A 22,952-nucleotide genomic window follows, 5' to 3' on the forward strand; every position below is an offset into this window, starting at 1 on the left:
AAGAGCTTGGACCATCTTCACCGGGCTCTTTCTAACTTGGGTTGCTACCTTACCTTACCTTACCTTACCTACCTAGACGACTCACCAATCTAGCCCACAGCAGAACACACCCGAAGCCTTCTGGATCCAACCCATATCCTATCGCAAGTCTAGCTTCTCGCCTTACTCGCCTCGTCTGAAAGGCTAGGACCAGATGCTGCGTGCATCTACACTTGACGGGCATCTGGTCCTGGGCAGAATAGAGACCCGTAGCTCTGGGTCGGTCCGGCACTGATAGACCTTGACCTCTGATCTTTGATCGCTGCCCCTGGTTAGCCTCAGCTTATCGATGAAGCTGACAAAAAGGAAGAAAACCATATCTTACCTCAACAAGCACATCCCGGAGTGTCTTTAATCAGAATCAAGGATTTTACTGATGACGGTCAAGCCGGAGAACGGGACGTCCAAAAGCTGCAGAACAGGATCTGTCAACTTGAAGCAGTTCCATCGCGACTGGTACTTTGCTGCCCTGGCGGTTACAGAACCAAGTACATACGTACATAGTCGAGATCTCGCCTACAGTAGGTCTCCAAGATTAGCAGAAAGACGTTCATAATCGTTGTCGACCTGGTCCCTGCCACTTTCGCTAACATGAGCCCGAGTTTCTGGTCATGGAATTTGGGACCCGCATGGCATGGCCTGGTGTCCCTGACATAAATGAAGACGTACGTATGTATGTACTGTATGTACTAGTCTAGTCCTTGCAACAGATGTCTAATCTGGTGTGAGGAGGAATCCGCTTTTCAGGACCATTTAGTGGGAGCAAGGCCGAGAGGACCTTTGGGAACGGGACCGAGTACGCACCCTCGATCAAGACACAAATCCGTGCCTGTCCAGCATCTAGACTATGTAACAACAACAAAAGCCGGAGCAAAGCAGACAGGATCGACAGATGCCTCGCGTAATGCTACAGTATTTAGAAAAGGCGAGCGGCATCAGGGCATGCCCTTCCCCGGTTTGGTCATTTGGGGGCCCATACGTTACCATCATTTGGGGGTTTAGCCTGTCGGTTGGGAGACTTGGGGGTTACTACTCTACAGGACTCTCTTCTTCATAGTCGACATCCCCTCCGTGCGCTCCAATAGCACAGCTGGTCCAGACGCCAGCAAGATGCGCCGTCTGCCTTAAAAGAGATTATGCTGGTATTGGCTGCTCTGCAAGTTCGTGGGAGCCATGCCATGCCTGTCAGGCTTGAGTCAACATTCAGAAACAGCATCCACAAGGGGACTCAAATCTTGAGCTCCGTTTCCCCACCATGATCCATCCCAACATCGACACCACCATCTCATCATTCATGCCCGCACCCCGGTCCTGTCACTAGCCACCTCCACATTGGCAACAACCAGAATGAGACCGGCGACTGGGGTTCGGCCGGGTCAGTCGTACAATTCTGGGCCTCCGAAGTTATTCTACTACCGGCCCTGTCCCATCTTCTAGACGCCTCACCTTACTTACTTCTAGGCTCGATCTCCTCCTTCCAAGTCCGTCCTTATTTCTGTTTATGTTACCCGGCCTATTGGGAGCATATCAATCACCATCAAGCCGCACCATCATCATTATTGCCGTCGTTGTTGACTGTTCACCCATACTGTCAACTGACACGGTATAAAGAGCCACACACCTCCTAGAGTGAGTGCTTGGATCTGGTATCACTTGGAATGATCGGCTTCTGATAGCTCATCAACGACACTCCAATCATTCTTTTCTTGTTTTGTCTTTCCCGTATCATTGTCTCTCATTTACTCTGGTATAAGTTCTCTGAGACAATACCGACAAACCGAATCACGACCTCGATCACCGGCAGATTTCACTCGTTACCACCAGCATAGCTATGACTACTTCCATATACGACGCCATGAACGTTCCTCACATACCCGGAGTCCAACCCGTGGCCATTCCCCGACCTCAAGTTGGCATTGAGCGCCTTCCAACTCGTCGCATGAGCAATGAGCCACGCGAATCAATGAACTGCAAGTCGTGTCGAAAGCGAAAGGTGAGACATTACCATGTGTTTGCAAGAACAATGATTCTTACTAGCATTGCCACAGATTAAATGCAACCGACTCCGACCTTCCTGCGAGGCTTGTCAGGTGTTCCAATGCCCTTGCATTTATGGTAAGTCGCCACTTCATCACATAACTTGTGTCTTGTCGTTTTGGGTTTCTCAGCATCATCGTGCCGGCCCCGACCCAGCAGCGAAGGCTAACTCAGTTGCAGACGCGGTCCCCAAAAAACGTGGACCAAAGACAGACGTATTGGAAGCACTTTTGAAAAGAGTTGACGGGCTCGAGGCCAAGCTAAGAGAGAAGGGGGAAGACGATGTGTCGCTTGCAAGCTCAAATTTGCCAGGAGCTGGCAAAGGAGAAGCTTCTGAGAATGGTTCTCAAGTCACTGAAGTTAGCGAGTCGACAACCAAACGTGCCACAGTAGACGCGCGTGCGTCTCCTGGCGATACGGCATCACTTTCTCCGCAAACTCCAATAGCTCGGTTTGTGTTGTAGTCGCTTTTCTACCCTGGCTTGATACTGACTCGCTCCCTAGTGATCTATCCCCCACTCCAGCCCAAGCTGAGGTCTTGCTCGATACATATTTTGCAAGGTTTCATGGGAAACCATACTATATCGTCGATGAATCCTCCATCCGACAAAGACTTCAACTCAACCAGCTCCCTCGATTTCTCTCCTTTTCCATTTCAGCCGTAGCAGCGAGGTTTGTTTCCCCTCAATAGCACAGACCCTTATGCTGACCGTATTCAGACACACCACCGACCCTAGTGGGTATCAAGCGGCTGCCAACCTTAGTGAAGACCTTGCAGCACGGGCTAGACGAGAGATCAACATCGACGAGCCGTCCATAGATGGATTGCAGGCTCTTCTGTTGTTGGTCAGTGCCTTCACTGCGACAGGAAAAGGGAAGAAGGCGTACATGCTTATGAGTAAGCAGCGGCATTGCCCCAGATACCAGTCAATGGTGCTAACAAGATATAGCAAGTGCCACTGGCATGGCCATGGCGCTAGAGATTCATAAGGAAACTGACGGCCAGGCTCGAATGACTCCTGTTGAACGCGAGATGCGACGCCGACTCTTTTGGACGTGTTACTTGCTTGACCGGTTTCAAGCAACCGGTTCGAAGCGACCCAGCCTAATAAGCGACAACACTATTATGCTGCGGCTTCCTTCTTGGTCGCCTAACTCATCCTCGCTACCCGTCGAAGGCGAGTTCTTCCAAACAGGCTCGAACCTCCAGTACTTCCAGGGCAGCGACAAGAAACCCCAAGGGAGCATGGGCATGCTCATCGACATTACACGTGTTCTTGGAAACACAAATCGATATCTTGCCGCTGGCGGCGTCAAGGGCGACTCTCACTTTCCATGGCACACCCTCTCAACAATATCCAAGATCCGTCAAGACCTAGATGTGTGGGCTTCTGGAACTGAAGACGTCTTTTCCAACCTTGGCACTCTTTTTGGACAGGCCGACTCGACTATCCTTCTGCTTAGCAAAGTTATCTACCACCTGATCCACTGTCTCATTTACCGACCGTTTCTCCCTATCGACCTTGCAGAACTTGCAGAGACAGGACAGCATCAATCCTGGCAGATTGAAGCCACCAACATGTGCTTCCTTCACGCTAACGCGATTATGGAGCTGATTCAGCTTGGGAAGCAATCGGGGATTGTTGACTGGCCGGCCTTCATTGGATATTGCGTCTGCACAGCAGGGACAGTTCACGTTCACGGAGCCCACTACAGTCAGCAAGGAAACCAGGGCGAGTTCAATGTCTTCAGCTCGGCAGCAGAGTTTCTGTCAAGAGAGATGCAATTCCTGAGTGAGCTGCGGTATGCCTGGGCTACGGTACAACACCAACGTGAGACACTTCAAGACATTAGCCACGCACATGGCGAGTTGGTGAAAGCTCTATCTCGCAGCTCAATGCGCTATACACCTGGATTTCATAGCGAGGATTTCTTCGATCGGTACTCCAACATTGGAGGCCCGGGTGGCCCTTCTTTCAGTTTCGATGCAGCCAATCTTCGCCTTGCAGATGTTGCAGTTGACGTGGGTGCTGGACCAGCTGCTGAAGGCACCCTCCGAAACAACGATGGATTACAGCGACCGAGTCTCAAGCGCAAGAATACGGCTCCGCCAGGACCTATCAACCGGAGACGACCTGACGTGAAGGTTATTTCGAGCCTGGCGCCCTCTGCATCGGGGCTACCTACTCCAGGCACCGCTCGACGATCATTCTCGTATACATCGGGAGGGATGCCACATTCATCGCCTGGCCTCCTTGCAACACCAACCTCAATCCCGACCCATCACGAAAACCAGGATATGTACACTATGCATGACCACATGGGTGGTGATGCATCCGCAAACAATGCGGCAGTCGCGGCGGCAGCGGCAGCAGGTTTCACCATGTCACCCACTTCGCATGCCGTTTCATCTCATAACATGCACCCAATGGGTGGCGCACCTTTCAGCCCACCTTACAGCTATGGCTCAGGGACAAGTATTACGAATGCTGGACCAGGAATGATCAACGAAGCGAACGGAGGCTATGATGCTATGTTCGGAACAGTACCCACCAACGCCTTTGGCAGCCCAGCGGCATGGCAAGGCGATGACAGCCATACCAAGATGCACCTCAACCAGATTCGCCCGACAGCGACAAGCCCTGGAGCGCGAAGCAACAATGGCAGTACTGGAACAGGCCCAGGAGAGGAGAAGGACCCATTCCTGGCGCTTCTCGAGCAACTGGCCGAAAATGAAAATCGATCGCAGAACGGGCATGGAGGCGATCTTGACTTCTTCCTCGGTAACTCAACCGTCAACCCTTGAGCGCGACTGAGATAAGCCCAAATTCACGTTTTTTTTTTCTTGTATTTCTTCTTTTTGTTACGATTATTATTATTATTATTATTATTATTCATGTACATAGATAGGAGGAATCCGTCGCTGGGCGATGCGCGAAGGACGCATGGCTCAGGAAGCTCAACGCGGCAATCGGAAATGGAATTTTGGGCGCAATGGACAAACTTGCAGCATTTACAGGCGAACGGGATGGTTGAGTCAATGGATGTTTCATGAGGGCGGGATCCTCGACAGACAACGAACTGGTATGAAATACTTGAGGAAAAGCATTAGCCACTGTATATTAGAAGATCTTGGCAACATTGAAACACGAACGGAGCAAAATGAGATATAAACCAGTATAGTAAACTAAGTGTAACTACCTAGTGAATCTGGGGTCTATGAATTGCTGGGTGATTATTTCCACCACGAGTCAGTGCAAGAAGCGAACTAACAGTGTAAAGAGCTAGAGGCTCATGGTTGTCATTGAAGATTCGGCAGAATAAGCTGGCCCTGTAAATTCTGAAGAAACCTTTCAGGGTTGGGATTGGAGCGCGTGGTTGTTTTGAGTGATCATCGGTCATCCAATGGTACATGCATACATATGTACGTACCAAGACTGGGATGAGAGAAATGGAAGGCGTGACAATGGTAAACCAGGTTGGTGGTAACTAAGTATCTTGAGGTTAGTAAGGTGGTAAGTGCTAGCATCTCATGTATGAGGTATTGTATGTACTTTGTAGTAGCAGAGATGGCTAGGTAAGGTATTCTAGGTGTCAGTGCAGTGAGCCTTGAGGTAAGGTAAGGTAAGGTACCTTAGATCGGTCGGGTTGCTCTGACAAGTGTGAACTCTGAAAGAAGCTTCCTTAGTAGTGCCGACGGGCAAGATCTCTTTAACGGTGTTGCATTGCCAGGATCTGGGATCAAAGTAGCTGATTGACGTCCAATGGAAGTGGAGCTGCAACTTGAGACGATTTGATGTCTAAGGTACTGTACCTAGTAGCTACTATATGTAGGGGAGCTAGGGGAGCCTGGGACGTGTGAATGCTTCATGTGGCGGGTGGGATGCGATTAAGCCTAGCGATTGGCTCGACCAACGGGTACCGGCCCGCAGAGCCACAAACCATGAGTTCGTCCCAAACGGGACCTGATAGCGAGATTAGGCAGGGGTCTAGCATGCATCCGTCATCCATGCAGGACAGCGCACTAAAGGTAGGCATAGCATAAGGAGCCAACTATACATATGTAAATCACGTTATGCAAACTACCTAAGGTAGGTATGCACCACTAAATATCGTACGGTGACAGACAGTTCGCAAAGTATCTATGAAGATTGCGGGATGTGCCGTCCCGGGAGATATAATTTTTGCTTTCAAACTTCTTACTATATATATGCATAGACCAAGCATAAAAATAAAAGCACCGTGACCACTCGTGAAACTCCCATGTTTGATCCCTCATGAGAAGTTGATAACTGACTAACATACGCACGGTGGTGATCGTCACCACAACAAAGTTGTAGCTCTGGCACTGGACTGTTTTACTAGCTCGAGTCACCGTTTCCCTACTGCAAAGATTAGGTACTTTGTTGGCCAATGCCAGACTGTAAACAATGTTTCGGAACACACTATCGGTTGAACCTGTAACATGCAGGTAGAGTTTTATACGTTTGCTGTCCAAGGTATAAACAAACGCCTTGTCTGTCATGGCGTCATGAACTGACATACATAACGTACTGTATCCGTAAAACCTCTCGAAACATCCCCCCAAAGTATCCAAAAATACTTCAAACTCTATCTTGATAGTTCAACACCTTCGCTTTGGCCTTGGCCTCACGCTTCACCGACACCCTCGTTCTCAGCTACAACAGCCCTTGCTGCTTCTTCGTCTGGCCGCTCATCTTCCCGCCTATCTTCAGGCGCTTTCTTTCCTGTCAGAGCTTGAAACAAAACGACCACGCCACCCAGCGTGGCCATGGCCTGCCAGACGCCTCTCGTAGCGCCGGCATAGCCTTCTGTCGCAATGTTCTGCTCTGCCGGACTCAAGTCACCGCCGTGCACCAACCCTGGCGTGTTAACCAAGCTAGATATCAGTCGCTGTCGAGCATGACTCAGATGCTCGCCACCGTCCAGCTGGAGAAACCCCGACACAAGATTTCCTCTGAGTAAGCGGTAGAAGATACCCCCTGCCACCGCAGTACCGAAGCTTGAACCCGAGCCTCGGAACGTACCCAGCAGACTGGTGGCGATGTATCGGGTATCATCATGGCTGAGGTGCAGAATATGCGCAAGGGTGTAGTTGACTCCTCCACCCGTCGCAAGGCCGTTGATCAGCACGACTACGATGAAGAGAGCAAGAGGGAGACTCGTGGTGCTAATGAGAGAGAGCACGTAGGTGCTCACAGTGAAGATGGCAAGGGCTGAAATGGAGGGGAGCCAAAAAGCACCGTCTCGGCGCACATGAAGCCAGCCGACGAGGATGCCACCCAGACCAAATCCTACATTTGTAGGAATGAGAATGGAGCCTGCAGCTGCCGGAGAGGAGCCTCGGACCGCAAGCATGAATATGGGCGCGTAGAACAAAACGCTCCAACGGGCTATCATAAGACCCAGCTGTGCGAAACATGAGAATAGGATACCCCACGAAGAGAGAACCTTGACGGGTATGATGGGATTCGCTACCAGGTAGTTCTCAACTGCGAGGAATAGCAGAAGGATGACGGGTGCGACACACAGGGGTACTGTTTGGATTTCATCTGCGATTGCGTAAAGAAACAGTACAATAGACGTGGTCTTGAAGCGTGAGTTAGCGACGATTCTCCACTGAGACAAGAGCATGCGAAGCTTACCAAAAGACCAGCCCCAAGATAGTCGATTCGCACGAGCTTCTGTCTCGTAGACGTCTCGGTATCGTGTGCTTCTGCTGCAGCGGGTATATTGATAAATACTCCCAAGCCTGTGGCGAAAGCGAAAGGGATTTGTCCCCAGAATAGTGGCCTCTGTGGTCGACCGGTCAGTCACTGCACCGAAAGTTCCTAGTCTAAACGAGTTCAACGTACCCATCCCACAATTGGCATCAGACCCCCGAATACGATAGCACCAAAGGAAACACCAGCAGTAAAGCCCGCGTTAATCAAGCCTAGCACAAGACCTCTCGACTTCTCGCTGGCCAACTCCAGCCCAATAATAATGGCGAGTGACAAAACCCCAGCACCACCTGTGCCTGCAATGACCCGGCCGGCAACAAACGTACCAAACGAAGTCGAGAGGGCGCAGATCAGTCCGCCAGTGGCTATGAGAGCCGCAATGGGGAGAATAAGACTCCTAGGTGGGAAGATGGTTGCCAAGCGCCCTGCTACAGGAGCGAGAGAAGACATGGGAATGAGGTAGGCACTGGTGAACCACATGGCAGACGAGCCGTGGGAACCAAGTTGAGATGCAATGGCGCCCTGAATCAGAGTCATACCAGACATGTTGCATGCTACAGATGAGTCAGTAAATGGCCAAATTTGTATTAGAAAAGTTACCGATGATGAATAGATCTCTGACCTGTTAAGAAGATGAGGAGCCACAAGCTCACTCCTATCGCAATTCCTCTCGTAAGCGGGATGTGGGCTTTGGATTGAGTCTCGACATGACAAGAATTGCTATCCTTCTGCGTACTCAACCTTACTGCCGAGCTGGACCTCGAGCTCGAGCTTGACCCAGCAAGTAAGGGCGTCTCCTCTGAAGTGAAAGGCGTGTCGTCACAGAGGTCAGAGGACGGACCGGAAGCGGCGCTGCCGGAGCCGGAAGTCTGCGGTGGAGAATTCATGGCATTCGGGCTTAACGAGTGTGACAGAATCGCTAGAAAGTCAATAACATTACATGATCCAAGGACCTTCAAGGAGTGCGTTGTTGTCGTCTGAATGGTTTAGGGGAATGACGTGTGTTACGCCATTGTTGTCACCATGACCGGTGATGACGTTAGTGACGGGTTAGGAGATAAGGGCGGGGCGGGCGGCCGGGGATCGGAGACCGGAGGTCCGGGGGTTCAACGCTACAACGACTTGAATCGGAGGAGCATTAGGTTTCGAGGCCGGGAGGGAAGGTTGCAGTCACATAGTTAGATTTAAGTGAGAAGAGTTCATATAACGGCGTGATGGAGTCTAAAGTTTTATGACATGATTTTGTTCGAAACACGCACTGGTAAGTATTTGGCTTCGTACAGTATAAGTACCAAGCCAGTCACCCTGATTGGATGAGGTGAGCTTTTCAAGGTGTATGTTCAGAGTGAATATTTTGGTTTCATTGGACAATTGAACTTCTTTTGCTTCCAAGTTCTCTCCTCTGGCAATCACCTCAAATTCTGGACTGAAAAGGCACCGATGCTTTACAATTCTCCCAACTCCAGCCCATATTGAGATGGGCAGTCCAAATTACGGTGGAAAGACCCTGCGTCTGCATCGGTTACAGACGCTTTGTGCTACTGCAAGAATGGAGAGCTCGATTATAACACGACAAAAAATGAGCAGAGATTTGATCAACGTGGCAGCTGAATTGGCCCGCCCAATGGCTCAAGTCAATTGAATGGGCCCTCCTTAGTGGATATTAAAGTGATGATCTGGTGTCACTCAATCACTAATAAGCACCGCCCTTTTAGTCCCAAGGGAGCGCCAAAAATGAGCTACACGAGGGACAATCGAGACCAAAGACCAGTCGAGGCCATGCCATGCCCGCGGGCATTCTCGGTTAGGGTCGTGATCAAGGTGCGTCTTGGCTGCAGATGCTGATATTTGGTTGAGTAGGTAGGTATTCTTGTTGCAGTGAGAAGTGGAAATGAAATGATGGCTGAAAACTGAGAATCAGTTGAAATGATAAAGTGAAGGTCAACCAGTCTTGATGATGCACTCACCCGTTTGTCTAATGGCGATGGCGGACCGACGATCAAGGCTTGGTGAAAGCTTGTCGGTCGTCGACTTGCCACGCTATGGATTCATTACCATCCTTGTTAAGGGATATGACGTATGATCTAGACTATCTTCAGCTTTGAGTGAATGAGGATAAAACAAGAGAGACGGAGGAGCGACGGCACGACGGCGCGCGGGCGCAGCATGTAGTCTACAGTGTGAACAGACTGCTACAATACCTATCACTATCTACCTAGGTAGCTAGGTATTCATCACAGAGAAAACAAGTGTAAAGTGGTTTGAGAACGGGAGAGCAGAGCAACGCAACCATTGTCAGTGGAGCGATGCTCAAAAGTCGGACAACAGCGGAGCCGCGGCAGTCAATATGGGGAAATAAAGTAGGCACCGAGGTTCTTTTCCAGCACTGATGGTGTTGTCATGCTCGCATTAGGAAACGATCTTTTTATGCATTGTATTGTAGGTATTGTGCTTGTTGTTGGTTGCAGACTCTTGAACTTGGGGCAAGTGAAGGCCCGACTGAAAACAAAACTCATAATCAGGAACCATCCAATTGAGCATGAGAGTTCATGCTGCAGTCGCAAATAGCGGTTGTCTTTTGAGAGGAAGGGGAAGAAGATGATGCTGAAGCTGATGATGACGATGACGGTGACGATCCATTGGAAAACCACTACTGTACTACGTAGCGCAACTTATCGCTCAACCATTCATCACGCGCCAATGTCATCTTCCCCTCAATTTAGTGCGCGGCATTTTCTTAGAGGATGGGATGCCACAGTCAAGCATCATTAATTCGCCTAATCAAGCGGCCGACATCAAGGTAGGTACATATGTAAAAGACTAAAGTTGACTTTAGCTTAGCTGAGCAGCCAAGATTCAATTCAACCAAGACAGACAGACCCATGAGACCCTGCCGAGACACAGACAGAGAATTGGATCTGCTCTGAAGAGATTTTTCTTGCAGGTCTCGATGCATTAGATAAGGTAGCGGACCGCGCCAATACCTGTATATAGCTACCTGATAATTAGGTAGGCACCTAGTTAACCAATGGCTAATATAACTAACTACAGCCTTAATTCATCAATGGCAATTGGATCTGTTAGAAATGTCGTCCCTAGCATAGCTTAGGTAGTCCAATAGACCAACAGAAAAGCCATCAACCTTGAACCCCAGAATTACCCAACGACTCGAGTCACCTGACAATCGAGCATCCGATTAATCGGTAAATTATCCATTGACTCGTATGCAGTGCGACCTAAAGGGACTTGACTTTGATAACATAGTCAATTTGAGTTGAACGACGGATACCGTCTCCCAACTCTTCAAGACCTCGTACTCATCCTATTCCAGAGTAGCCTGAACTCTACCAGACTCTCGTTCCCTCCCAATCTCCAGCCTTAGGTTCACCGTTTGAATCGAACTGCCCGTATGGAATGCCGTTGTAAAAGTACCCAAGGTATCCACATCGTTGGGGTGTTTTAGTGTGTCGACTCTTATTTAGCCTCATGGTCCAGCGTTCCCAGCTCCACGGTCTCCCGACTGCCGGCGGGGCACCCCATGGATCCATTGGCTGGCTCCCGTCACTCTCACCCACTGTTTGGTGGCTGAGATGCCCGCTAAAGCCGCTTAAAAAAAACTCACCCCGGTTTTTTCTCTCCGGCGGGTTTTTGGGGGGCTTGGACACAACCACTTTTGACGATTGACCTGGCCTGGTCTGGTCTGGCTTTTCTTGCTTGTTCTTTCGACAATCAAGAACTGGGAAAAGCATAAACTTGACAGGACGGGAAGGAACACATATTTCTTTGCTTCTTCTCGGTTGCTACCAAAAATCTTCAACAGATCATCTTTTCTTTTCTTTCCTCTTCCTTTCCATTTTCTGGTCCTTTTTCGTCTTTTCTAAGGCCCCCCCGGTAGGCACATCCCGACGGAAATACGCCGCCGCAAGACGCCGAAAACCAGACAATATCCGCCATCTGACAGCCCAGCCCAGCCCAGCCCAGCACGGGCAGTCACGATCCCAAGGTTACGTTACCTGCCCTGCCGTGGGCATATTGTTATTATTGTTACTTTAGTACCTACCTAGCCTTCGGTAGCCTCTACCCGCCAAACTTCGACTTCCAACCGACTCTTTTGCCGATCCAATTTCATCCTCCCCCTACTCTCCCAGTAATCAATCTCCTGAATCCAGTCCCGATATTCCAACATCGAACCTCGGAAGACATGGCACGCTCATCGAGGTAGCAACGGCTCCAACTTGTCAAGCCATTCTCGATCTCAGTCAGCTTCACATCCAATTTCATGAGTGACGAGTCCATGTCTCTTCCAATTCCGTCCCCGATATGTCCGATTCGGCCTCCACCGACGATGGAGGCATTCCAGATCGTGGGCCGGTCGTCTTCGCCGTCACAACGGCCACTCTCGTCCTCGCTACAGTCTTCGTCGCAGCACGAATCGTCTCGCGGACCTTCATTGTTAGGAATGTCACCTGGGATGACCGCGTCATGATCCTCGCTTGGCTCTTCGCCTTCTTCCTCTCCTTCACCATCTGTTTCGGCGTTCACAATGGCCTCGGACGACACGACGAAAATATCGACCCCAACCGGTTACCCGCCCTTCGCCGTTGCGAATATGTCTTCTCCATTCTGTACAATCCGGCGTTAATGGCCACCAAAACCTCCGTACTCATATTCTACCTCCGATTAGCCAAACACACCCAAAGAGTACTTCGATTCGCCTCTTGGTTAACACTTGCGGTCGTCAATATTGCTGGCGTTATTCTCACTTTCATGAATGTTTTCCAATGCCGCCCGACCCAAGCCGCTTGGGATGTTAACTATGACGAACGCGCGAAGTGTATACCACTACTTACCGAGTTTATATGTTCCTCGCCCGTCAACATCGTCACGGATCTGGCCATTCTCGCGTTGCCTATACCTGTCCTCACCGGCATGCGCCTCCCTTCTCGCCAGAAAACAATTCTGGTCCTCACCTTCACCGTTGGAATATTCGTTACCGTTGTCGACGTGGTCAGAATCTACTACCTTCAGCAAGCCATTACAGCACCGACCAGTACGACTGCCGATCCCCAGTCTCGATTTGGTGGGCAGACCGACTTTGCCTGGAACGCTTCGCGATCGCTCATGTGGAGTGCTGTTGAGGTTAACGTTGGCATGATGTGCGCCTGCGTCCCGACGTTGAAGCCTCTGGTCCTCAAGCTGCTCCCCTCCATGCTCTACGACCCCAATGGAACTCGCGCCAGTACACCCAAGGGGCCCAGCGATTCGGATACGCCTTCAACAGGTCATCGCGCCAGTATTCAGCAGCCCCCTCCTGTCGCGCAAACCGGCGCACAGCCTCTCAATGCTAATGCTCCCATGAGCGCGATGGAATTCTTGACAACACCTTTCGACGAGCCAGGCCCAACTCGTCCTGCGCAACGTGGGTACCAGAGCAATGGGACCTTTCAAACATCGACAACTATGACGTCTTCAACAGGAACTGTCGAGGGTGTTTATTTTGGCTTTGTCAACATGACAAAACCTAAAAGTATGCTCAAATGCAACAAGAAGCAGTCATTCAAATACTGCACAATTGTGTCCATTTTATTTCTGTTATGGGGAATATCTTACGGCCTACTCAATACTTTGAATAACGTCATTGCGAAAGTCGACAATATGACCACAGCTGAAACACTTGGCATGACGTCTGTATACTTCGGAGGCGGTTACTTCTTTGGACCCCTGCTAGTGGGCGAATGGATTCTTCGGCGCGACGAGCACAACCGATCGAGGCGGCACAAGGCCAACGGCCACGACAGCGTTGGTGGCTTCAAAGTTACTTTTATCGTCGGGCTATGCTTTTATGGGATTGGAACTGTCATCTTCTGGCCCTCGGCTGTCACCCAATCATACGCCGGATTCATGCTCAGCAACTTCGTCGTCGGGTTTGGTCTATCAATTCTAGAGGTCGGCGCAAATGCATTCCTAATACTTTGCGGCCCCCCCGAATACGGTGAGACTCGCGTGCTCATGGCGCAAGGCATCCAAGGCACTGGCAGTGTTCTTAGCGGCCTGCTGGCCCAGAAAGTCTTTTTCAAGGGCATTGTGGAACAGAGGAGCGCGACCAGCATGACTCTCATCAACGTGCAATGGACATATCTAGGAATCACACTCCTGTGCGTTGCACTCGGGCTCTTCTTCTACTACATGCCACTCCCCGAAGTGAGCGACCGTGAGCTTGAGCAGTCCGCCAAGCATCTTCCTATGGATCCTCAGAAGAAAAGAGGCGGTCTACAGCTCCGCACATGGAGCCTTATCCTCGCCGTTATTGCTCAATACACATACGTCGCTGCCCAGGAGTGTTTCAGCATCTACTTCCGCAGCCTCATGATATCAATACTCCCCAACACACCCAACACCGGCGAGCAAGCAACCGAAGGTGCAGGCGACATTCCCAACCCCGACAAACCACCTGGCATTGCACTCTCGATACCCGATTATCTCCTCATCGCGCATACCGCCTTTGCTGTGTCCCGCTTCATGGCAGCCGGCCTTGCATATCTCTCTGTATATCGTTCCCGCTTCCCACGACCCCGTACCATCCTCACCGCCTGCATCGCCGGCTGTTTCGTCTTTTCCCTTCTTCCCGTGGTTGTCCGTCCACCCAACCCCAACCTTCTTGTTATACCCATTGTTCTCTTTTACTTTTTCGAGGGCCCCATATACCCTCTTATTTTTGCCATTGGTCTTCGCGGTCAAGGTCGACGCACCAAGCGTGCTGCCGCCTTTATCACTATGGGTAGTTCCGGCCCCGGTTTCTTCCCCTTCGTCATGTACGGCATAATCAAGCACGGAGGCACCGTTAGAACGGCTTTCATCGTCGTCATTGTCCTCCAGGCTGTTTGCATGTCCTACTCGGTCTTTCTCCAATTTATCAGCGACGCCAAGCAGCTCGTCGATCCTTGCCCTGCGGTGCGTGATGCCCTTAGACAGCCGGATGAAGAGATGCCGTCGCCCATGGAGACAGTGATTACTGGGAGGGCGCGCCGACAAAGCACGATGAAAGAGAAGTCTCAGGGGTTCTTGGATAAGGTGTCGCATGGAACTAAGGTCATCAGTGCCAAGTTCCTCAGTACTCGGCGCCGGTCTTCACAACCCTCGATCCACCAATGCGAAGATAGTCGCGATAATGCGGCGCCATAATTAATGCTGATGCCTGTTTTTCTCCCATCTTTATATATATTTTACGGTCGAATAGTTTCGGAACTCTTGGATTATAAACAGCGAAAAACAAAGGGAGGCGTCAGGTTGGGTCAATGACGGATGAATTGCTTTTTGAATGCTCTATACCCAACAGGTCCTTGTTCTTGGATGGACATTGATACATACCCTTTTTTAGTTGTAGTTTCAAGGATATGTATATGTGTATGTGTGTATATGTATCGTATGTTTGATACGATACGATAATCAATGCATTATCAAATGCTCAAGGGCCAAAACGCCAGAAAATTGATGGATGCTGCTATTTCCTGGCGTTTTTTTAACTGACTGAGTTTGCTCGTCAACCTCAATATCATTGCTCATATCGTTTGATTCCAGCTCAGATCTGCAATCACATGCAATAAGATCATACATGAACTTTTATTCACCACCCAAATTGCTCCAGATGCAACTCAACGCCAGCTCTGTTTTCCATGATACAGTCTGCAGCCGCGTTCTGAACGGCCGACATGAGTGTCCGTGGTCCGCAGCCCATCACCAGCACTCGTTTGTCGGATGGTGTATTCTCTATCAATTCTTTCACAAGTGAAGCTACATCCGGTCCCCCAACGTGAAAGACATCGCCTAGAGAAGCATTTATTGCGACTGTGAGAACCTCGTTCTTCTCAATGTCAAGTGATAATCGAGTAGTATCGACTTGCGAAAGACCGTCTTTTTCTGGGCCGGGCTCGACAAAAGTGCTACTTGAAGAAGCGTGCGATCCGGAGGAAAGCTGTCTCCGGGGGACAATCTCGGTTTCTGAAGCTCGTGTTACATAGATCTTGGTCAAGACACGATGATCTCGACGTAGAGTCTCGATATGTTCGGCGAACCAGGTGAAATATGCTGCAAGATTGGTTAGTATTGCGACGTCACGGGTTTTAACGTGGACTTGCTTGGTTTCCTGATCATCCATACGAATTCGATGTCGATCTCAGCATCTATGTCCAGGTTTTTGAGCATATCTAGAGCCGCGCCAACCGTGAAGCTTGCACCGCTGCCCCCTGCTATAAGCATGACCTTGTCATACCCCTTGACATCAGGGTGATTACCGTAAGGACCCTCCACTGACCCTTTCAATGTGATTCCCGGGCTCTCAAGGGCACACTTGTGCAAAGCCCGAGTGAATCCGTCGTGGGCTGCCACAACAAACTCGAGGGGATCGGTAGCAACCATGGTGAAAGGGTGGGTTTCAATGGCGCGTACCGCGGGGATCCAAAGGAAGCCATGTTTGCCAGATGAAGATCCAAATGGTACCTTGGCAAGTGTGACACGAGTACCGCCATTGGGGAGCGGCGTGAGAGTAACGGTGTTATTGGCGCTGTTAACGATGATACGTGCGAGGCGGATGACTCGCTCGAGGACCCAAATTCCAGCTGAAGCAAAAATGACGTAGAGAACCTTCTTGCTAGTCTCCGGCTGATGGAGACCGGTCATGATGACAGCAAGGATCCAGAAAGCCACATGAAGGTAGTAAAATAGTTCGTACCACCATGTCCGGAGGACAGCACCGGCAAAGCCGAGGACTAGGAATGAGCCCATAGCGACCATGCCAAAGATTTCTTCTCTCACTAGCAAACGCTGGAGAAAGTTTTGGGCACCGAACACGGCAGCGTAACTGCAAGAGTGCACTATGGCGAAGATGAGAGTAGTGTAACCGGTTATGCGATGGAGAATGTTGAGTCGCTCGTAAGAGGAGGCCATGAACATGACAACGGGAGTATTCTTGAGGGACAGTAGGACGACGATGAGGAGATTTGCAATAGCCATCCTGTATAGGTTACGTTAGTAGGAGCTTTGTTGAGAAATTTGTTTGAAGACTAACCATCCAGTTCGAGAGGCCATGTTGGAAAGAAGCGGCATATTGTCGTTGTCCAGGTAAGTAAGAGTGACTATGGCGTTGATAACTAGATATCCGATCACAGTAAGAGTATATCCTCCCGACGGTAGCCTCGTGATATTTACAAGAGCACTCGCTCTCAGGCGCCTGTGATACAGTTAAACCAATGACCCGTTCCTGGTGAGAACAGATCATTACCGGAAGATCGCTGTGGCGTTATTCGGTTTGCGCGAGGCTCCTAGATCAACGCAAAGCCTTCTGAGAAGAATGGCTATACAAATGGTGAAGTAGAAAGCAGTCATAGTTGCAGCAAAGACAACCATGGCATTGTAGTTCAGTTGTTGACGCCGGGCCAGTTTGGCGGCAAAGACTGGATCTGGATGTGTTGAACCGCCTGACATTGTTAGATCGAAGTGCGGGTGAAGTTTGAGAGTCGAACTGGCAAAGAGTTTCAGATATGAAGAGGAGGAAGAAGTTGTGTTGACAGCAGAAAGGGGAGAGAAAGAAGTAGGCGTTGCCGTCGACTTGGTGGCCCGTACTTAAGTAGGACAAGACACAATGATCGTGAAGAACTAATTCAGGCAAGGTATCAGTGTGTCAGAGGATCAATCTCCGAAGTCACACGGTGACGACTAAATGAGGTGTAGCCAATGTTCGGAACTCATGGGCCTTGCCTCTCTTTCATATCTTTTGTTAGCTGGCATGATCAGAGAGGCTTTGATCTTACAACCTGGCACTTTCGCGTTATATCGCAAATATTTCAAAATATTCACATAGGGGCTGTTAGTGATCCATATGTGGGATCTATCGGGACGTTCGAAACAGCGCCGGAGAGAACTCCAGAGCAGCTCATTGCATTAGCAGGGACGTACCTGTAGCTTTGACTTACTGACAGATACTTGATCGTCAACAGATATGCACGTAATCTGGGCAGCGTGTGACCGATGCCAGAAGTTGATCAGTAAGTGGTTGTGAGTCCAAAGATCGCGGGAACTGGCATGAATCATCATGAAGGGTTGAGCTCGAAATCGGGTCAGCACGCCTGACCAAAGGTGCAACGCATTTAATATCTGTGCCAATTTTGCGCCTTGGTTTCGAAGCCACAACAATCTCTCTGTCCGTCATCTAGCGTCAAAGTAGGTGTTCTTTGCCAACATGTAGAGCTGTGTCGTGTCGGCCACCTCCAGGGCTTCTTGAGGCTAAAACTGTGCTTCAACCTCTGCATGACCACTTGCATTGATCAGGCAAATACGGCTCAAGAGAGTATAGGTATAAGAAGGAAGCTTTTGTATGGCATCCCATCCCCTGAGTCGCGGCTGCGGGCTTCCTCGTCACGAGTCTTCTGGATGTCTTTCAGGAGCAACAGTCGAATACAAAACGCCCAGATAAATGTGACAACTTCGCCGCAGACTATAGTTCATGAGAGAGGTAACTTTCATTAAACTTTATTCTCAGTTTGCGGTAACCCTTTGCACATGGCTTGGCCACTTCCAAATGCTTCACCCATTGCAAACAAATAATGTAGTCTGCAGGGATAACCAACTTTCCGTCCCTGAGTATACGCATACACAACCCGCATTTGTGTTGTATGACTTGAGGTGTTTCAGACTTGCTTGTATATTATTCTTTTTCATGACTCTAAGGAATCGTTTTGCGTGGGGACGAAATAAAATGAAACTTTTCAGGTACTTCCTGAAGTTCGCAAGCTGATATCGCAGGATAGAGTCAGCATCCTGTCTTGAGTTTGCTCTGGAAATGAAGTAAAACGAAGCCTCAGACCTTGACAGGCTTGTCACTGGAACCTCAAAAGGAGTAGTAAGGATCGGACGAAGCGTCTGGCGGAGTGTCGCTTCCAACGATATTATCAAGATGACGAGAAATTCTCTTGAGATGTGCCCCGAAACTTCTTGTTCCACTAGCAAGAACCTCCCTTGTGTCATTTTTGGTCGCTTGAATGCCCTCGACCAGCACTTCAACCAGACGTATACCTCGATCTCAAAGCAATCCCTGTGTATCGTCGGCTTCTACCTCAGATGCGACGGCATCGTGTGATACAAGCATGCTTTGTCAAGCTGACAGATATGTCGAATCTGTTAAACGTTGTCGCACAACATTGAGTGTGAAACAAACATGCTTGATGCCGCTACATGAGGTTGCCAACAATCTCGAGGCGGCTCTTTGCAAAGTACTCAGCATCATTTATGGTGTAGATGGTTGCACACAGCTATGGCAGGGCTTTCACCCCCTTTTACGATGCGCTACCGTTTCATTCCTGCCAGAAGCCGTCGCACCTCCAAAACATATGTGTATTGCTTAGAACGAGTGGCTGATTAGTTGGCTCTGCCCCCGGACGCCAACAGCATGGTCACGATTATGCTTGTAGTATCGCAGTCACAGTTATGTCCCTGGGCAAGCATAAGGCGACAAGCTATGAAGGCAGTCTCATACAGGGGGTCGTTTTCTGACATATATTCTTCATTGTCACTTCGACAAGAGCGACATACGTCTAACCACATGAAAAGACGCAAATCGATGATCGACTGTGTGTCTGGTCCTTTTCCACCCGACCAGCGGTTGTTCTTAAACCGGCTGAACTTGCCTTGTGAAAGCTCATGCTATAATTTGCTAGTATGAGCAATCACAATGGCTAGATACCCGGGTTGCTCTTTGGTGATGAAGCGGGAACCCGCTCGGATGTGACAACCATCGAAGTTCTGGATCGGTCCGTTCATCTATGTCTTTGCTGACGTGTGACGAAAGTGTGCGGGAAAACTTCTACGCGATTGACATTTTCATGCCTCCGTTCGCGCAAATTACACTTCCCGTTGTCCACCCACTCTCTTCTGAACAGAGCATATCAATTGTACCGGCGATTTCGGTCGTAAACCCGGGCCTTCGATTACCCATGTTCTCACGTACAGTTCGATCAAAGCGTTCAGCATCAGTCCCAGCCATAGCCAAAACCTCCGGTTCCCCGTTGTACTGCGCCAATGGGGCTGCGTCAACATAAGGCTGGTTTATGTTCCAGAAAGTCTGCCCAGCGGCTGCGTACATATCCCCCCAAGCAGGCCCGGGGTTGACAGCATTGACCGTAGCACGAGTAGCCAGCTCACGACTCCAGGTCCGTGTCATTGCTTCCAAGGCCGCTTTACTCCCAGCGTAAACAGACTGGCCCTGATACCCGATAGACGAAGATACACTGGAAACATTGACAATGCGGCCCGCGCGGTTTGTGGGAAGATGCGGGGCGACAGCCTGGGTCAAGAGGAGAGGGGCCAAGACATTGACATTATAGACGCGGTGAAACTCGACCTCTTGGATCTTTCCATGTCTTTCATCATTCATATGCTGGTTAGACGAGACACCGGCATTGTTGATTAGTATATCGATTTGGAAAGGCTTGTTCGGGTTATATAAATCATGAAGGCAGCGTGCAGCCTTAATGATTTTGGGAGAAGCTTCGGATGGCTCGCCCAAATCGGCTTGTACTGCAAGGCATTGAATGCTGTGTTGAGCTGATAGCTCGTTGCAAAGATTTCTGGCTATTTCTGTGGACGAGTTGGAAGTGTAAACAAGGAGAAGATTGCATCCTTTAGCGGCGAGTCTCGCAGCAACGGCTGCACCAATGCCTTAGCCGAGTCAGCGACCTTGTAAGTTGGAAGTGGTTGGTGATATACCAACCTCGAGAGCCGCCTGTGACTATTCCAAGCTTTGAATCATATGGACGATGAGAGCTAGAGGAAGCTGCGGCATTCGCCATGATAGATGAAAGATGAGTAGGTTGTGTATGCCAATCGTTTGAGGAATAGCTCACTGAGGACGAATTCAATGAGAGTTTACATAAGCCGGTGTGTGCTTTGATATAAAATCAAATTCCAAAAGTGAATGATGCTCAAAAGTTCTAATTATTGTGGCGATGGGTTTTGGAGGGATGGTTGAGAACCCCACGAAGTTGCCTTCCATTGAATCGTCTGCATCATGATGGTGGGGGGCACATGACGTAGATAACCTATCCCGCTAAACATACAGGGAAGTGCGATACTGTCAATCGATGCCATAAGAATGCATGGGAAAGCTCTTTCCATGGATGCAAGACATAGACCTATATTGACTTATCATGTTCATGGATTTAATTACACCTTCCATTTGGAAGCCACTTCCCTTCACATTTGGAGAATTTCAAGACAGGAGTCGACAAGAATCGGGGGTCTACCTACCCTAGCTACCTACCTTACGGGTAAGTATGCGGGGACCTGTGAGGGGTAACAACTGAGGAGTGCTCCAGGTCCATGCTGGGTATACCTTACGTATCCCGAAGTTCCTCCACTACCTACTTTACAGTGGAGGATGCTGCTGATGGTGAACCTTATGAAGTGGCCCAGTTGGCCCTAGGGACTTCTTCCCACAATCCCTAAAGCAAGGGTCCTGGCCAATCAGAGACTCAATATCATGGAATCAACGGTCTCATTGACGGACAGCCGAGAATGTCTCCATCGAGCCTTTCTTCTTTTATACAACCGACGGCTTTAGTCGTCAAATATTCCTTCGACCGCTAGTTTGTTGCGCTCTCACTCGTCTCGTTTGGGTAACTCCGAATAGTTCACGATGGAGACGGAACAACAAGGAATTGTCCTGTCAAAGACTTCGGAATGTCCAAACTAGGGAGAGCATCTTGGTATCGGAGGGCCGTGAGTCGTCGATACCATTGAATGTTGATAATAAACAGAGGGTCTTGGAGGGTTCCGGGGCGCGGAACAAGGTGAGGGGATGTGGCCAGCAATTGCTATTCCTTGGATCCTATAAAAAGCTCATGTGTTACAATTTTCACCATCATATCTTTTGAGACACGGTCTCTCTGCTGTTTTCCCCCATCACTTTGTATGCTTTATCTATTGGAGAAGCAGTACTCAACATGTCTGATCTCAACCCCCTCAATGGAGGCAACTTCGTCCATGATAACAATCGCGTGGTTGATGGAGGCTCCATTCTGAAGCGTTTCTCTCTTCAGGGCAAGACTGCCATCATTACCGGTGCTGCCGCTGGCATCGGCCTTTCTATCGCCGAGGCCTACGCTGAAGTCGGTGCCAACATTGCAATCTGGTACCGTACCAGCAGCAAAGCTGAAGAGCGTGCTAAAGAAATCTCCGAGAAATACAACGTCTCAGGTAGAGCATTTGCAATTTCCACCCAAAAATCCAACTTTTAACGAAACTTGTCCAGTCAATGTCTATCAGGTCGATATGAGAGATGCAGAAGCTGTTGAGAAGGCTGTCGACCAGTCAGTCAAGGACCTTAACGGTCGGTTGGATATCTTCGTGGCCAATGCCGGCATTCCTTGGACGAAAGGTCCCATGGTCGACGGCCCTCTTGATCACTACCGTGACGTTGTACAGACCAACCTGGACGGTACCTACTTCTGTGCCAAAGCTGCAGCCAAACACTGGCGTCGCCAAAAGGTCGAGGGGACTGATATTGACGGCCAACCTTTGACAAACTACACATCTGGTAGTTTCATTGCCACGGCGTCCATGAGTGGAGGCATCGTAAACACTCCTCAACTCCAGGCTGCTTATAATGCCGCCAAGGCTGGTGTCATTCACCTCATCAAGAGTCTGGCTGTTGAGTGGGCTCGATATGCTCGTGCCAACGCCATCTCTCCCGGTTATATCATTACTGAGATCTCTAACTTTGTGCCACAAGAGACAAAAGACATTTGGAAAGACAAGATTCCTCTTGGGTATGATTTCTCTATCTCTATACAGTCGGTTTGCTGACAAGAACACAGCCGTGAGGGCGAGCCTCATGAGCTCCAAGGTGCTTATCTGTTCCTAGCATCAGACGCTTCCACATACGCCACTGGTGCCAACTTTGTTATCGATGGGGGCTACAGTGCTCCGTAGTTCTGATAATAGAGAAATAGAGATATATCATTTATATATAAAGGACGACGAATCACTCCGGTAGTACACAGATCGCAGCCTCGGCATTGTTTTAGAAGAATAGACTTTACCAAGTTATAAAAGCCTACAGAAAATAAGAATATAGATAAAAGA

At 49.6% G+C, this 22,952-nt stretch overlaps 6 protein-coding genes across 7 annotated transcripts; 3 read left to right on the forward strand and 3 right to left on the reverse strand.

Annotated features, from left to right (window-relative positions):
* The first annotated feature begins 1,317 nt into the window (after window positions 1-1,317).
* On the forward strand, window positions 1,318-4,910 carry FVEG_02751 (hypothetical protein). Its single transcript, XM_018890207.1, has 6 exons — window positions 1,318-2,032; window positions 2,088-2,154; window positions 2,257-2,527; window positions 2,581-2,748; window positions 2,796-2,974; window positions 3,027-4,910. The coding sequence occupies exons 1-6, from the start codon at window positions 1,871-1,873 to the stop codon at window positions 4,880-4,882; spliced, it is 2,703 nt and encodes a 900-aa protein (XP_018746490.1). The 5' UTR covers window positions 1,318-1,870; the 3' UTR covers window positions 4,883-4,910.
* A 1,349-nt stretch (window positions 4,911-6,259) lies between these two features.
* Window positions 6,260-9,108, reverse strand: FVEG_02750 (hypothetical protein). Of its 2 annotated transcripts, none has more exons than XM_018890205.1 (4): window positions 8,443-9,108; window positions 7,953-8,374; window positions 7,743-7,892; window positions 6,260-7,686 (listed from the first exon to the last, which is right to left on the reverse strand). In XM_018890205.1, the coding sequence occupies exons 1-4, from the start codon at window positions 8,705-8,707 to the stop codon at window positions 6,727-6,729; spliced, it is 1,797 nt and encodes a 598-aa protein (XP_018746488.1). In that variant the 5' UTR covers window positions 8,708-9,108; the 3' UTR covers window positions 6,260-6,726. The 2 variants fall into 2 exon arrangements, with proteins under 2 accessions (XP_018746488.1, XP_018746489.1); XM_018890206.1 differs by having other exon boundaries at window positions 8,421-9,108.
* A 2,382-nt stretch (window positions 9,109-11,490) lies between these two features.
* FVEG_02749 (hypothetical protein) lies at window positions 11,491-16,132 on the forward strand. The gene has a single exon (XM_018890204.1). The coding sequence runs from the start codon at window positions 12,141-12,143 to the stop codon at window positions 15,000-15,002; it is 2,862 nt and encodes a 953-aa protein (XP_018746487.1). The 5' UTR covers window positions 11,491-12,140; the 3' UTR covers window positions 15,003-16,132.
* Window positions 15,445-17,300, reverse strand: FVEG_02748 (hypothetical protein; the record flags this gene model as incomplete). Its single annotated transcript, XM_018890203.1, has 4 exons — window positions 15,445-15,905; window positions 15,956-16,830; window positions 16,885-17,046; window positions 17,098-17,300. 4 exons carry the CDS (start codon window positions 17,298-17,300, stop codon window positions 15,445-15,447), a joined length of 1,701 nt encoding a protein of 566 aa, XP_018746486.1.
* A 2,201-nt stretch (window positions 17,301-19,501) lies between these two features.
* On the reverse strand, window positions 19,502-20,659 carry FVEG_02747 (hypothetical protein; the record flags this gene model as incomplete). Its single annotated transcript, XM_018890202.1, has 2 exons — window positions 19,502-20,528; window positions 20,581-20,659. The coding sequence occupies 2 exons, from the start codon at window positions 20,657-20,659 to the stop codon at window positions 19,675-19,677; spliced, it is 933 nt and encodes a 310-aa protein (XP_018746485.1). The 3' UTR covers window positions 19,502-19,674.
* Window positions 20,660-21,498: 839 nt separating this feature from the next.
* Window positions 21,499-22,929, forward strand: FVEG_02746 (oxidoreductase). Its single transcript, XM_018890201.1, has 3 exons — window positions 21,499-22,064; window positions 22,120-22,636; window positions 22,685-22,929. Exons 1-3 carry the CDS (start codon window positions 21,812-21,814, stop codon window positions 22,797-22,799), a joined length of 885 nt encoding a protein of 294 aa, XP_018746484.1. The 5' UTR covers window positions 21,499-21,811; the 3' UTR covers window positions 22,800-22,929.
* The last annotated feature ends 23 nt before the right edge of the window (window positions 22,930-22,952 follow it).

This window comes from Fusarium verticillioides, chromosome 5, assembly GCF_000149555.1.
Source record: "Fusarium verticillioides 7600 chromosome 5, whole genome shotgun sequence".
Lineage (NCBI taxonomy): Eukaryota > Fungi > Ascomycota > Sordariomycetes > Hypocreales > Nectriaceae > Fusarium > Fusarium verticillioides.